General features: G+C 47.0%; 1 protein-coding gene across 1 annotated transcript in view; it reads left to right on the forward strand.

Moving 5' to 3' along the window:
• The window catches only part of LATS1 (large tumor suppressor kinase 1), a 192,912-nt gene that overhangs the window by 90,724 nt on the left and 88,608 nt on the right, over positions 1-13,580 (forward strand). The window contains exon 4 of the mRNA XM_086927316.1: positions 2,946-4,471. Coding sequence (XP_086783442.1) covers positions 2,946-4,471 — 1,526 coding nt within the window. The remainder of the gene's footprint in view (positions 1-2,945; positions 4,472-13,580) is intronic.

The following is a 13,580-nucleotide window of genomic DNA, read 5'->3' on the forward strand; positions in this document are numbered from 1 at the left end:
CACGCACTGAGCTGAAATGTGTATGGTCATAAATAACATATTTCCATTAGTATCGCTGCTAGTGTCTCCTCCATAAAGATTGCTGAAACGTCTCTCGCCATATTTGTCCTGTGTTTATCCGAAAAGGGAATTTATATAGCCGTTGTAGAAAGTATCTTACCGAAGTTAGAACAATCCACTCTAGAAATGGCACTCTTCACTAACCTGTTGAAAAGCTTTTTAATAACGTGTGCATGTTTTTTCTTCTTCTGTGGGCATAATCCGTTAAATATCGGACTCCCACTGCCCCTCCCCCACCGTAGCATGTGGCTTTTTAACCCGCACTTTACAGTTTGCACATAAATCACTGCCGGAAGAGTGTTAATGTACTGAAGAATCGCAAGGCATTTACTCCCAAAATCAGTCTGTTCTATTTACAGGAATACATGTAAGCACTCGGGGCTGGGTGCAGAGGCAGACCAGTGGTGCTAGGGCAGTCAGTGATCTGGTTCACCCAAGAGTGGTGTCTGCGCCCAAGCTGTGCAATGTGTTTCCGGAGCCCCGTGTGGTGTCCCGATCTGTCTGCCGGGGAAGGAAGTTCATGCACAACATCTCTAAGTGACTCTACTGCACTCCATTTTAAGCGCTGCGATCAACACTGCTGCGGGATCGCAGCAGCATGAGAAGGGCATTGCACTGCTTTTCACTCGTGCCCCGATAACCCACACAATTCCAACCGGAAACAATTTATTATAATGATTACGCGTTCTACTCCTCACTCTTCCTCACTTAGCTGCCTGCCTAGACCCACCGACCTCTGTCAGGATAAGGGCAGCCCACACACATGACTAAACTTATCCCAGATAGGCCAAAATGCAGCTTACATTTCCCCAACCAAGCAGTGAACGGTGTAGCATGCAAATCAATATGCTAATGTGGTTCAGCGCCTTTAACTGGTACAATACATTACAAAGGGTGCCCCTGTTCAGTAATAGCTTGCTGTGTCCTGCAGGGAATTGCTCTGCAGGGCCAAAAATTAAGTCTTTTGAAACCAATTTGCTATTTGAAAGGCTTGATTTTAGATACCTGGAGATCTGGGACCTTTAGATCTAGGCAAAAAAATCCATTCAACCCTCCAATCCCTGAGATGTCATGAGAGCTGAACAGGCCAGCATGGCGTGGGTAGAGGGATGCCAATGCAGCTTGTGGAGTGCCATGTTGTACTGTGGTTGTCATGGGTTCAACTGCTGCTCCTCACTCCCCACCCCTGCCAGCAGAGACAAACATAAAAAATGAAATATAAAAAAAATTATCATTTTATTTGCTGTCCTGGACGTTGGTGCAGAGCAGGAGTTATGCATCAAGTTTGATCCCATTTACGCTGATCAATTGCAGAGCCGTGTGGCTGAAGAAGTGTCATACCGGGCAATGCACAGCAGCAGACAAGAGCTTAGCAACGACATCAAGGTGAGGGGTTTGACGTCAGCACCGCCTCTCTTTTGCCGTCAGTTAGAAAGTCAGTGCATTGTCAGCGTGAAGTTCGTCATATCTCACTGTGTTTAATGCGTCAGTACTCTGTAGGTTGGTTGCTTTATATTTTTCCCACACACCTAGCATTTAAACAGAGCCAATGTTGGTATAATTGTATTATGCTTGTTAACAACACGTGCATTTGTATAGTGCTTTGGTGCATTTTTGCGCTAAATATCAGCAGCTTATTGTTACAACAAAAACTCAGTGGTACCCATCGTATTGACCTCGGAAGGATACAAGGTTGCCTCAGCCCGCCAGGATTTGTGCCTGAGACCATAAGCTCAATTACAGATTCCTGGCGTGGATGAACCAGTACACGGAGACACAGGATCCCGCGAGCGTCCCCATGCCAGGTGTGACTTCTTCAATCAACCCTGGCTTTTATGTAATATGTTGCGTTCATGTTACATGTATAGATGTAAAAGTCCCAGAATGCAAAGGTATGTGGGATACAAGCACTGGCGTTGCCAATAGGTTTCGCATTTTGAAAGTTGGAGCTATTGGTTTTGTAAATGACATTTTATATTTATATATTGTTATTGGCATTGTCAATAACAATATATAAATATAAAATGTAATTTACAAAACCAATAGCTCCAACTTTCCTAATGCGAAACCTATTGGCAACGCCAGTGCTTGTCATCTCATTCTCTGTTCCTCTCCCTTGTGTATTGAATGCTGAGGCTTCGCATTGTTTAAAGCTGTGCCATTTTCTGCCTCTGCATCATTTGTAGATGCTTAAAAACTTCCCTGGGGACCTATAAGTCCAAATTATTCATGGTGACATTTATACTGGTAGTTGCATGTCCGTCTACCTTCAGTTAACCAACTTACGTATAACTTTGGTCTTAGAGGACAGTGGCTTTTTTATGTCTAGAGTTAAGACATAAAAGATATGAAAGCCAGTTGGAATGATAGGAACTGGCCTTGGTGAGGTTTGTCTGCGCCATGAACCTCCTGTTTGTTTGCTTTAATTGATTTTCTTTTGAAACAAAATAACACACACCTTTTGTATTTTGACAATATTTTCCATTATTTTATCTGACATCTTGTATTATTAGTCATTTAGTCATTTCGTGTTAACTTGACATCTTACAAAGTCAGTTGCAACTAACCAAAACCACTTTCAAGTTGTTTAATTCCTGATGAGACACACATTTTGTTGTACCTAATCTATTTAATCGTCATTGAACATACACCAACAGGACACCGCTGTTATTTTTTAATTAGTTATAGCTGTGTGCGGAAGTTCTCCTCTTACTAAAACATTTGTACTATTTTACTGCTGTTTTTATTTTCTTAAATTAATATTATACGAATGTGTTTGTTATGTACCTAGAAACGAGGTGCTTACACGCAGTCTTGCTTAACTCCAGTAGTAAGGTAACTGGTATCAGTAGACTAATCCCTTTTTGCTCTATTTTACATTGTAGGGAATGTACAGCAATCAGTTAATCGGAGACAGAGTTGGAAAGGTTCTAAAGAATCCTTAGTCCCTCAGCGGCATGGCCCTCCACTTTCTGATGGTGTATATCTTCAAGAAAGCCCCAATTCTCAACAGGAAATGGGAAGGCCCATGTCAGGCTCCGGAATAGCTGCATTTACACAGGCTTATCCTGGGAATGGACAGAGAGTGAACCCACCACCTCCACCCCAAGTAAGAAGTGTTACACCACCTCCCCCACCTCCAAGAGGGCAAACTCCACCACCCAAGGGGACCACTCCACCACCATCTTCTTGGGACTCAAGTTCTCAAACTAAACGTTATTCTGGAAATATGGAGTACATGATCTCTCGAATTTCTCCTGTTCCACCTGGAGTATGGCCAGATGGGTACACGCAATCACAGGCCCAGCCGATGAATCATCCTACACAGGCCCCAAGAGCCATGAATCCTGTTCCTGTAGGCAGGCAGCCCATCATAATGCAGAGCTCTTCAAACAAATTCAGTTATTCTTCTGGGAGACCTGTAGTTCAAAATGGCAGTGGCAATGGTCAGTCAGATTTTATGTCACATCAAGGAACAAGTAATTTGGTGAATCGTCAAGCATCTCACCAAATTGCCTCTGCAAATGGACCGAGCCCTACAGTCTTACAAATGCAAGCTGGAGGACCGGCTGCAACCTCTGGTTACACCAATGGCAATCTTCCTCTTTCTCTGATGGTGCCAACCCGAAACAGTCACAACATGGAGCTTTACAATATTACTGTGCCTGGCCTTCCAACATCTTGGCCACAGCCTTCCTCTGCCCAACCTCAGTCAGCCCCAGTAAGTGGGCTTGAGATGCCTTCCTGGCAACAGAATATTCCAGTTAGATCAAACTCCTTTAATAACCCCCTTGGCAATCGCCAAGGCCTTAATAACAACAATCAGTCCTCTGCTACTACAGTAACAGCAATTACACCAGCTCCCATTCAGCAACCTGTGAAAAGCATGCGGGTGCAAAAGCCAGAGCTACAGACTGCTCTAGCGCCTACCCATCCTTCTTGGATGCCCCAACCAATGCAGGCTGTCCAGCCTGCACCCTTCCCTGAGTGGACAGCTGCAAACGTGACTCCTATGACCTCTGTTGTGGAGGCTCCAAATTACCAAGGCCCTCCCCCACCTTATCCAAAGCACTTATTACTTCAGAACCCCTCGGTCCCTTCATATGATACCTCATTAACAAAATCTAACAATGAAGAACAAGCTGGTGCATCCTTGCCTTTGAATAAAGAGGATGAAAGTGAAAAGAGTTCTGAGTGTGTTGATAGTGTAGACAAAGAAAAGAAGCAAATTACTACTTCTCCCGTTCCAGTGAGGAGAAACAAGCGAGATGAAGAACGTAGGGAGTCTCGCATTCAGAGCTACTCACCTCAGGCCTTCAAATTTTTCATGGAGCAGCATGTGGAAAACATCCTTAAGTCTCACCACCAGAGAATGCATCGTAAGAAACAGCTGGAGAATGAAATGATGCGGGTAATTTTCCTTCTGTTTAAAGATTGATATATTGTTATGCTTTTTCGTTTTTTCTATTAGTGTACTCTAACTGGTTTTGCAATAATTTAATTTGCCTTTAAAAATAAGTTGTAAATCATGATACCTTGTCAATTAAGGATAGTCGATTTCTTGAGGAATTTTAGAAAACCAATGAGATATTTGCAAATTACTTTAAAATGTTTTAGACCTTTGCTGGCAAGGGACTCCATGCTTAGCTTAAATGTGGTTCCTCACTTTTATCACTGAACTGAACAAATTCTGTGTTGGATTTCTTAGCACTACTAGTGAACAACTTGTGTTTAATGTTCTAGCTGCCATCTTCACAAAGCACAGCTGTGTTCGAATCTCCTGTATTGCCAAAAAGTTGCTGCTCACTGGCAACAAAAATTTAGACCAATGCCACCAGAGGTGTAATGAATTCTCAGTTCAGTAAACACTAAAGGAACTACCACACAGTTCCACTGAACTTGAACATATTTTATGCACTTGGGGCTGTTGCATAAACTACGATTTTGGCATAGTTCTACAAGGTTTGCTATCCTACCCTCGAGTGACACATGTGAACTTGGTTCAATGTGCTAATGCTGAATGTGAAAGACAGGATATTGTAGCCCAGCAGACCATTACACAAAACATGTTGAAGTAGTTGTTGGTTTTGGGGTACTAACAATCCCTGTAAAGAGACCAGGGGCACATCAGTAACAGAAACAAGCCTATTTCGTTATTCACAATACCACATACCCAATGCACTAAGAAGAATAGACACTTTTAACTAAACACTTTTATTATGACCGGAATAACCTGTTTCTCAGTACATCTAAGACAATTTCAAAGGATATCATAAAAATAGCAAAAAGGATAAAATGAAGATTTATTACATGGTTAAAATATTATCTAAAACCTAACACCTACTTCTTTGCGCCACGCTGACAGCCCGGGCAGGGGAGCAAGTTGCAGTCTAGTTTTTCTTAGAGAGAAGGGGTGCACTGCATACATTGGGGACAGCAAAAGCTGTTGTTATCCGTGTAGACGTGAAGGCAGTGTTCCCTGCGAGGAGCAAACACGTACCATTGTAGCGACCTTCCTCAGCTTTTTCAGCACTGGGGTCGGAGATGTACCGTCTTCGAAGTGCACTGGCAGAATCTTGTGAGATAATCTGGGGTAAGGACCTCTCCTTACAAGTGGTTAAATGGCAGTTCTTATATACTAAATCTAAGCAGAAATTGTAATTTCTGACATAAGATTAGGAATGTTTGACATAGAATATGTGCATCTAGGTATGCATTCCAGACGCTTCTTTATGAACATATAAGGCACTTGGAATAAATATGAAACATGGCTGAGTAAGGCACTAGATACAATTGCACCGTGGACCTCCAAGCCCCCAGTCAGAAGAACTAAATCTGAACCTTGGTACACGGAAAAATTAAAACTTGCAAAAACACACTGTAAAGCGACAGAACGCAAGTGGAGGAAAAACTATTCTCCTGAACTTAAGGAATTATACAAACTGGAGTTAAAATCATACCAGAAAATGGTTAGAGAGGAAAAAAGCTCCTTCTATCAGACAAGAATTGAAGAGGCAACCAACCCTACGAAAGAACTGTTCAGCATTTACAAGGAACTAACAGATACCACCACTTTAGATATGCAGGACACATATTCTAATGACATATGCGAACAGATAGCTGATTTCTTTGTCAATAAAGTTGAGAGAATACACGCCACTTTTCCAAAATCTGTTTCAGAAGGAAATAAACCTCCCCTTACCCAAAAGAGCATTCTTACCTGCTTTACTACTCCTGACAAAGAAAATTTGCTCAGCATTATCAAAAGTATCCACTCAGGATCCCCTAATGATGTGTGCCCTTTAGCTAAATGTAAAGACATCATGAACAATGTTCTTATTGATCAAATTAGACACTTGATCACTCTGTCCTTCCAAGAATGCTATGTTCCTGAGGCTTGGAAGACAGCACAAGTTATCCCTCTCAAAAAAAAAAAAACCTAGTATTCCGGTGACCCAATATCAAAATCTTAGACCCATCTCCCTCTTGCCGCAATACGCTAAAATTATAGAAAAAATAGTCAACAAACAACTAATGGCTTTTTTAGAAGAAGGAAACATACTTCATTCCACACAATCAGGTTTCAGACGTGGTTACTCCACGGAGTCTGCGGTTCTTTACTCCACAGAGTGTATTCGCAAGATGGTAGATGAGGGGGAGACAGCTGCACTTGTCATGCTAGACTTAAGTGCAGCTTTCGATACTGTGCTACATGACACTCTGCTGACCCGACTCTCGGACATCGGAGTGAGGGATCATGCTCTTGCTTGGTTTAAATCTTTCCTCTCCAAAAGATCATTCCAGATATATTGCCCACCCTTCAAGTCATCTTCTCGCGACGTCAGCTATGGGGTTCCACAGGGCTCGAGCTTGAGCCCTACCTTGTTCAACATCTATATGGAACCCCTGGCTCGAGTCGTAGAGAACTTTGGGGTGGGGATTGTCAGCTATGCTGACGACACCCAGCTCATGTTCAAGCTCACTCCAGATAGCGAGAAATTTGCCATCAATTTCTCTAGCTGCATGGCTGCGGTCGCCACCTGGATGGATAATAACTGCCTCCGTTTAAATGGCGACAAAACGGAGGTGCTAGTGGTAGGGAACAAAACCTCTATATGGTCCCAGGCTTGGTGGCCTACTACACTGGGTGAGTGCCCCCGCCCAGTCGAAAAAGTCAAAAACCTAGGAATCATGATTGACTCGGATTTGTCGGGAAAATCACAAGTCAATAAAACAATAGGCAAATGTATGGGCACGCTAAAAATCCTGAGAAAAACTATTGATCTTATTCCCATTGAAGCAAGGAAAACTCTGGTGCACGCACTAATAACACCTCACCTGGATTACGGAAACGTTCTCCTATTAGGTGTGAACCAAAAACTATTGCACCAGCTGCAATGCATTCAAAGTCAAAGTCAAAATAAGCTTTATTCGGCTTTTGAGAGTAAAACCATAAAAGCAACAAAAGCAAATACATAAATACAAAAATAACTCAGCATAACATTGCATAATTAAAAGGGAATACATTTAACCCAACTAAAATAGTTTAACAAATCAAGGATTCAAAGCAAGTCAGTAACCCCAGATACACAGAATCCCCCTTTTTCATCCAGTGTTATAGTGATTTGGTACTCGGGAACCAGGGTAAAAGTCATGCAGGTCCCAAATACAGATGGAACCATCTCCGAGTTTGGGCTGGGTAGATTGCAAAAAGGGGGTAATGTTCCTACGTTTGAATTTGATTAAAATCAAGTCCCCCGAAACATTTTTGGGCAGATGACCAAGCCACCCCACCCTTCTGACACTCAGTATCCCACCATCTAGCGCGGATGGTAATGGTCTATTGTTATTGAGCCAATAAATGGCTTTATTCAGTAGGTCCTGGTGTGATTCACGTGTGCCTGGGCTGAGTGCCGGGACCCCAGAAAGAACGGTGACATATGGGGCGGCTTCAGGGGGTAGATCAATGCGATGCCCTCTTTCTACTGAGTTAATAGGAACTCTATGTGGGGCATGTTCAGGATTCAGAGTATCACTACGACCAGATAGAGTGGATGGTATAACAGGGGAGTCACAGGTTTGAGGTATCCTAGGAGCATTGTTGATACACCTTTCCTGGATGTTAGCGGGGATAGAACATGTAGATATAACAGCATTTCCAGGAATTGGATTTGACCTTGTTACAGATTTTTCGATCCTGGCCAGCCTGTCCCCCAAATCATTGATTTTTGCTATCAATGGAGATAGAGCAGTGTGTAATAGTCGCTCAATTTGGGCCAAAAGAGTCAATTGTAGGGGGAATACAAAGTCATTTGGTCGGGTCTCAGCTTTATCCAACGTTGATGAGGCTGGGTTGGGGCCAGGTAAAAAGGGGCTACAGTTATTGGATGGAGAGAGGGTAATAAGAGGGGAAGCCTGGGGAGTGCTAATTGTTTGATCAGTGACTCTGGTCACAATGGGGGGGGGTAGAAGCATCCGGGATATAGTTTGTGCCGCACAGTGCGTTCAGCTCTTCCCAGATGGACATAGTAGGTGGAAGACAGGATCCCGGGGACCAATGTAGATAGTTAAAACGGTAGGGATTGAGAAGATGAATAAGTGGCTGTACCTTCTCATATGATGGGGCCGAGAGTGGTGGCCCGTCCCGTCCTCCTTGTGCCTCCGAGGGCCACAGAGGGCCCGCCCTTTGCCCGGGCTTCGCCCGGCGCCGATCCGCGCGCGGTCCCGCGACGCGGGTGCTGGTGTCCCTTTTCAAGCGCCTCCTGGCGCGGGCTTCCCGTCCGGCGGCGTGTCCCGCCGCTAGGGCGTCTGGGTAGTGTAGTTTTGTCCAAGAAATGCCCCCCTCGCACTGTGGCCGCTAGTCTGTGTGTGCGGCGGCGGAGGGGAGCGCTGGAGCTGCCTGGGACCTGGATGTTGGGCAAGGTAAGCCCCCAAGTGCGTCTGGACCCCCCGCTCCTGGTGTCCCTTTTCAAGCGCCTCCTGGCGCGGGCTTCCCGTCCGGCGGCGTGTCCCGCCGCTAGGGCGTCTGGGTAGTGTAGTTTTGTCCAAGAAATGCCCCCCTCGCACTGTGGCCGCTGGTCTGTGTGTGCGGCGGCGGAGGGGAGCGCTGGAGCTGCCTGGGACCTGGATGTTGGGCAAGGTAAGCCCCCAAGTGCGTCTGGACCCCCCGCTCCCCGCTCCTGGTGTCCCTTTTCAAGCGCCTCCTGGCGCGGGCTTCCCGTCCGGCGGCGTGTCCCGCCGCTAGGGCGTCTGGGTAGTGTAGTTTTGTCCAAGAAATGCCCCCCTCGCACTGTGGCCGCTGGTCTGTGTGTGCGGCGGCGGAGGGGAGCGCTGGAGCTGCCTGGGACCTGGATGTTGGGCAAGGTAAGCCCCCAAGTGCGTCTGGACCCCCCACTCCCCGCTCCTGGTGTCCCTTTTCAAGCGCCTCCTGGCGCGGGCTTCCCGTCCGGCGGCGTGTCCCGCCGCTAGGGCGTCTGGGTAGTGTAGTTTTGTCCAAGAAATGCCCCCCTCGCACTGTGGCCGCTGGTCTGTGTGTGCGGCGGCGGAGGGGAGCGCTGGAGCTGCCTGGGACCTGGATGTTGGGCAAGGTAAGCCCCCAAGTGCGTCTGGACCCCCCGCTCCCCGCTCCTGGTGTCCCTTTTCAAGCGCCTCCTGGCGCGGGCTTCCCGTCCGGCGGCGTGTCCCGCCGCTAGGGCGTCTGGGTAGTGTAGTTTTGTCCAAGAAATGCCCCCCTCGCACTGTGGCCGCTGGTCTGTGTGTGCGGCGGCGGAGGGGAGCGCTGGAGCTTCCTGGGACCTGGATGTTGGGCAAGGTAAGCCCCCAAGTGCCGCCCGCATGGTACTGGGTTTACCAAAAAGAACATCCTCCATAGCGGCCTTGTCTAAGCTGCACTGGCTCCCAGTGAGAGAAAGAATCAGATTCAAGAGTCTGGCTATGCCCATAAAATTGCACACAACAAAGGTCCTACCTATTTAAGAAATCTTCTCACTATCCATCGTCCTACCAGAAACCTCAGATCCTCGGGTATGTCCCAATTTAAACTTCCCCGGATCTATAGAGCAAAACTGGGTGGCCGCTCCTTTCGTTTTCTTGGAGCAAAACACTGGAATGCCCTCCCAGTTCATCTGAGAATGGAGCCGTCAGAAACCCTTTTTAGAGCTAAACTAAAAACCCATCTCTTCCCCCATTAATACTTTTCTGTACTCTGTTCCGGGAGGCCGTAGGGAGTTTTGTTCAGCAATTAGCGCGGGGATACACAGTTGTGCAGCCATGCGCTTTATAAAACGCTTTATTATTATTATTATTATTAAGGTGGGAGGGTATCAATTCATACTACACTATTTTTGCAATATATTTATGTACTTTTTTCTTATTTGACTGTGACATGGTTTATAAAGAGACACTTGTCTCAGACTGCACATCAGGCGTTCTGTCTGTCATTAGATGAATATCCTGATACTTTCACATTTCTTAGAAATAAGGTCAAACAAAATCTGCGTCAAACGGCAGACAGGGCAATGATTCTGCATATATTGTGAACAATGATGACCATCACTGTCTAAAGTGGCCACCCTCACTGTCTAAAGTGGCCACCCTCACTGTCTAACGTGGCCACCCCCACAAGACTTTTATGAGCCTGGTGACACTGGGCAAGACCCAGGAGTTGCTCTAAGACTTTCCTCCCTTTTTGTTTGCAGATTGCAAACCTCCTGACACACACCTGTGTCCCTCCCGTGGTCTCCACTTTGATGGATTCCGGATCCACACATGGCGCTACGGATTGTTGTGTTGCCATACTTCATTAGTAGGTACTGGCGAGTGCCATGCGGTTTTATGACAGAGGTCTCAGTCTCTCACTGCTCACTGGCTGGTCTTCGATACTCCAGTCTCCACTCCATTTTTTATTCACCCGTGGTTTCCCTTTGATTTCAATTACACTTTCGAGGTATGACTTGTTTCTTACAGTTTCTTTCACATCTTTACTTTCCACCTGTGAGATAACCTGCTGAGCTAGATCATTGTGCTTATCCCTGTCATAGATCATTTTGTACTTGGTCACATTCTTTCTACTTGTGGTCCAGACCTGCCGGGTTGGAATTATCACAGGCTTGTCGGTGAGTTGTGTCTACAAAGACCTGAATTGATGTTTTGCACCTGGCTTTAGTGACTTTAATCACCACTCATATTTCAGACTGACGTCACTTGTTATTCATATTCCATTCAGAATTTATTGATCCGCCCACTACGAATACAGGTAGGCAAGCGATGCTGCGTCCATTATCCTTTCTACTCCCTTTCCTCCCTGTGTGTGTGTTTCCTTCACTTATCCAGATTTCCTTTCCTTTTCTGTATTTACGCAATGTATAGACATATCACTCTTCCTTGAGCAGATGCTTTCTTCTCTTGTTTCGGGAGAATAGTCCACCATTGCAAGTTTTCAGTTTTCCATTGAGAGAGTTTCCCTTTCACGCTTGTTAGCTCCCTCATACGTTTCTAAGGGGTCTCATCTCCTGGTCAAATAGTCATTTTCCCTGGCCTTTAGTCTTAATCCGTTTTACTTTTTCATAACTCTTTCAATTATCTTCTTTACACACTTCCAGATATACAGATCAAGGATCCTTTTTTGGGCCTTTCATGGTCAGCTGCACCACTTAGGACTTCTCCCGCAGCTTTTGGCCCTAGTCACCCTATCCCACTTACAGCGCAATATTACTCTATGTTCATTTGTCTGGTTCGTATCTCCACCCAATAATGTTAATATTGTATAGCCTACGTGTGATGTTTTTCTGCGGCACACTTAGTCACGTTGCACTTCGCCGATGCACATATTTGAGCACCACCTCACCTTTAGAGCAATAATTCTGTAACATTATAATGGCTTATGTTGAACCATGTCACGGTCCATGGGTTTTTAGGGTTTCCACAGTAAATGGGTGGTGTATCACCTATGTCACCTAGTGGAAGAGTTTACTCTCCATTGTGATTCACCACACCCTATGACACTGCTGCACGCCTCCCACTGCTGCACGCCTCCCACTGCTGCACGCCTCCCACTGCTGCACGCCTCCCACTGCTGCACGCCTCCCACTGCTGCACGCCTCCCACTGCAGCACGCCTCCCACTGCAGCACGCCTCCCACTGGAGCACGCCTCCCACTCTTTTTGAAGAGTTTTCTTCGACCTGAACCGGGCACAGGCCATACAGTTGGCTTCGTTGTGATCCGGGGACAGGCACTTGTTGCACACCGGGTGGACATCGATGTGCGGGTATTTTGCATTGCAAAGTGGACACCTCTTGAATGGGCTTCTTTCCATTGTAAATCGAAGATCGGGTCGAGTGCGGAAAGAAACCGTCTGATTCCTCGATGTCCTCTCGAAATAAAGTTACCGGTACCGAACGAAACGATACCGACGCTGTCGAAAGCCTTTTGGCTTTGTAGAAAGTTTTCCTACCTTGAGCTAAGATAGTAACATCCGAACCCAATGGCGGAAAAAAACAATCTGAGGATGGAGAGGATGCCCATGCGCACTGTAGTCCAGGGGAGGAGCCACCTATCTCGTGATACTTCGAAGACTCTTCCAGGACAACAATGTGCAATCATCCGGACCCAACACTAGGCGACGATCTATGCACAGATATGAATGTCAGCAGCCCTACATGCCAAGAACAGATGCATACTGGTAAGTAGCATATTCATTACTCACACTGCTGCATTACTCGCACTGCTGCATTACTCGCACTGCTGCACGCCACACACTGCTGCACGCCACACACTGCTGCACGCCACACACTGCTGCACGCCACACACTGCTGCACGCCACACACTGCTGCACGCCACACACTGCTGCACGCCTCACACTGCTGCACGCCTCACACTGCTGCACGCCTCACACTGCTGCACGCCTCACACTGCTGCACGCCTCACACTGCTGCACGCCTCACACTGCTAAACGCTTCACACTGCTAAACGCTTCACACTGCTAAACGCTTCACACTGCTAAACACTTCACACTGCTAAACGCCTCACACTGCTGCATTACTCACACTGCTGCACGCTGCACACTGCTGCATTACTCACACTGCTGCATGCTGCACGCCTCACACTGCTGCACGCTGCACACTGCTGCACGCTGCACACTGCTGCACGCCGCACACTGCTGGCCGCCGCACACTGCTGGCCGCCTCACACTGCTGGCCGCCTCACACTGCTGGCCGCCTCACACTGCTGGCCGCCTCACACTGCTGGCCGCCTCACACTGCTGGCCGCCTCACACTGCTGGCCGCCTCACACTGCCGCACGCCGCACACTGCTGCTCGCCGCACACTGCTGCTCGCCGCACACTGCTGCACGCGCACACTGCTGCATTACTCACACTGCTGCCCACTGCTGCACGCCTCACACTGCTGCACTACTCACACTGCTGCACGCCGCACACTGCCGCATTACTCACACTGCTGCACGCCGCACACTGCTGCACGCCGCACACTGCTGCTCGCCGCACACTGCTGCTCGCCGCACA

Source organism: Lissotriton vulgaris, chromosome 6 (genome assembly GCF_964263255.1).
Source record: "Lissotriton vulgaris chromosome 6, aLisVul1.2, whole genome shotgun sequence".
In the NCBI taxonomy this organism is placed as follows: Eukaryota; Metazoa; Chordata; class Amphibia; order Caudata; family Salamandridae; genus Lissotriton; species Lissotriton vulgaris.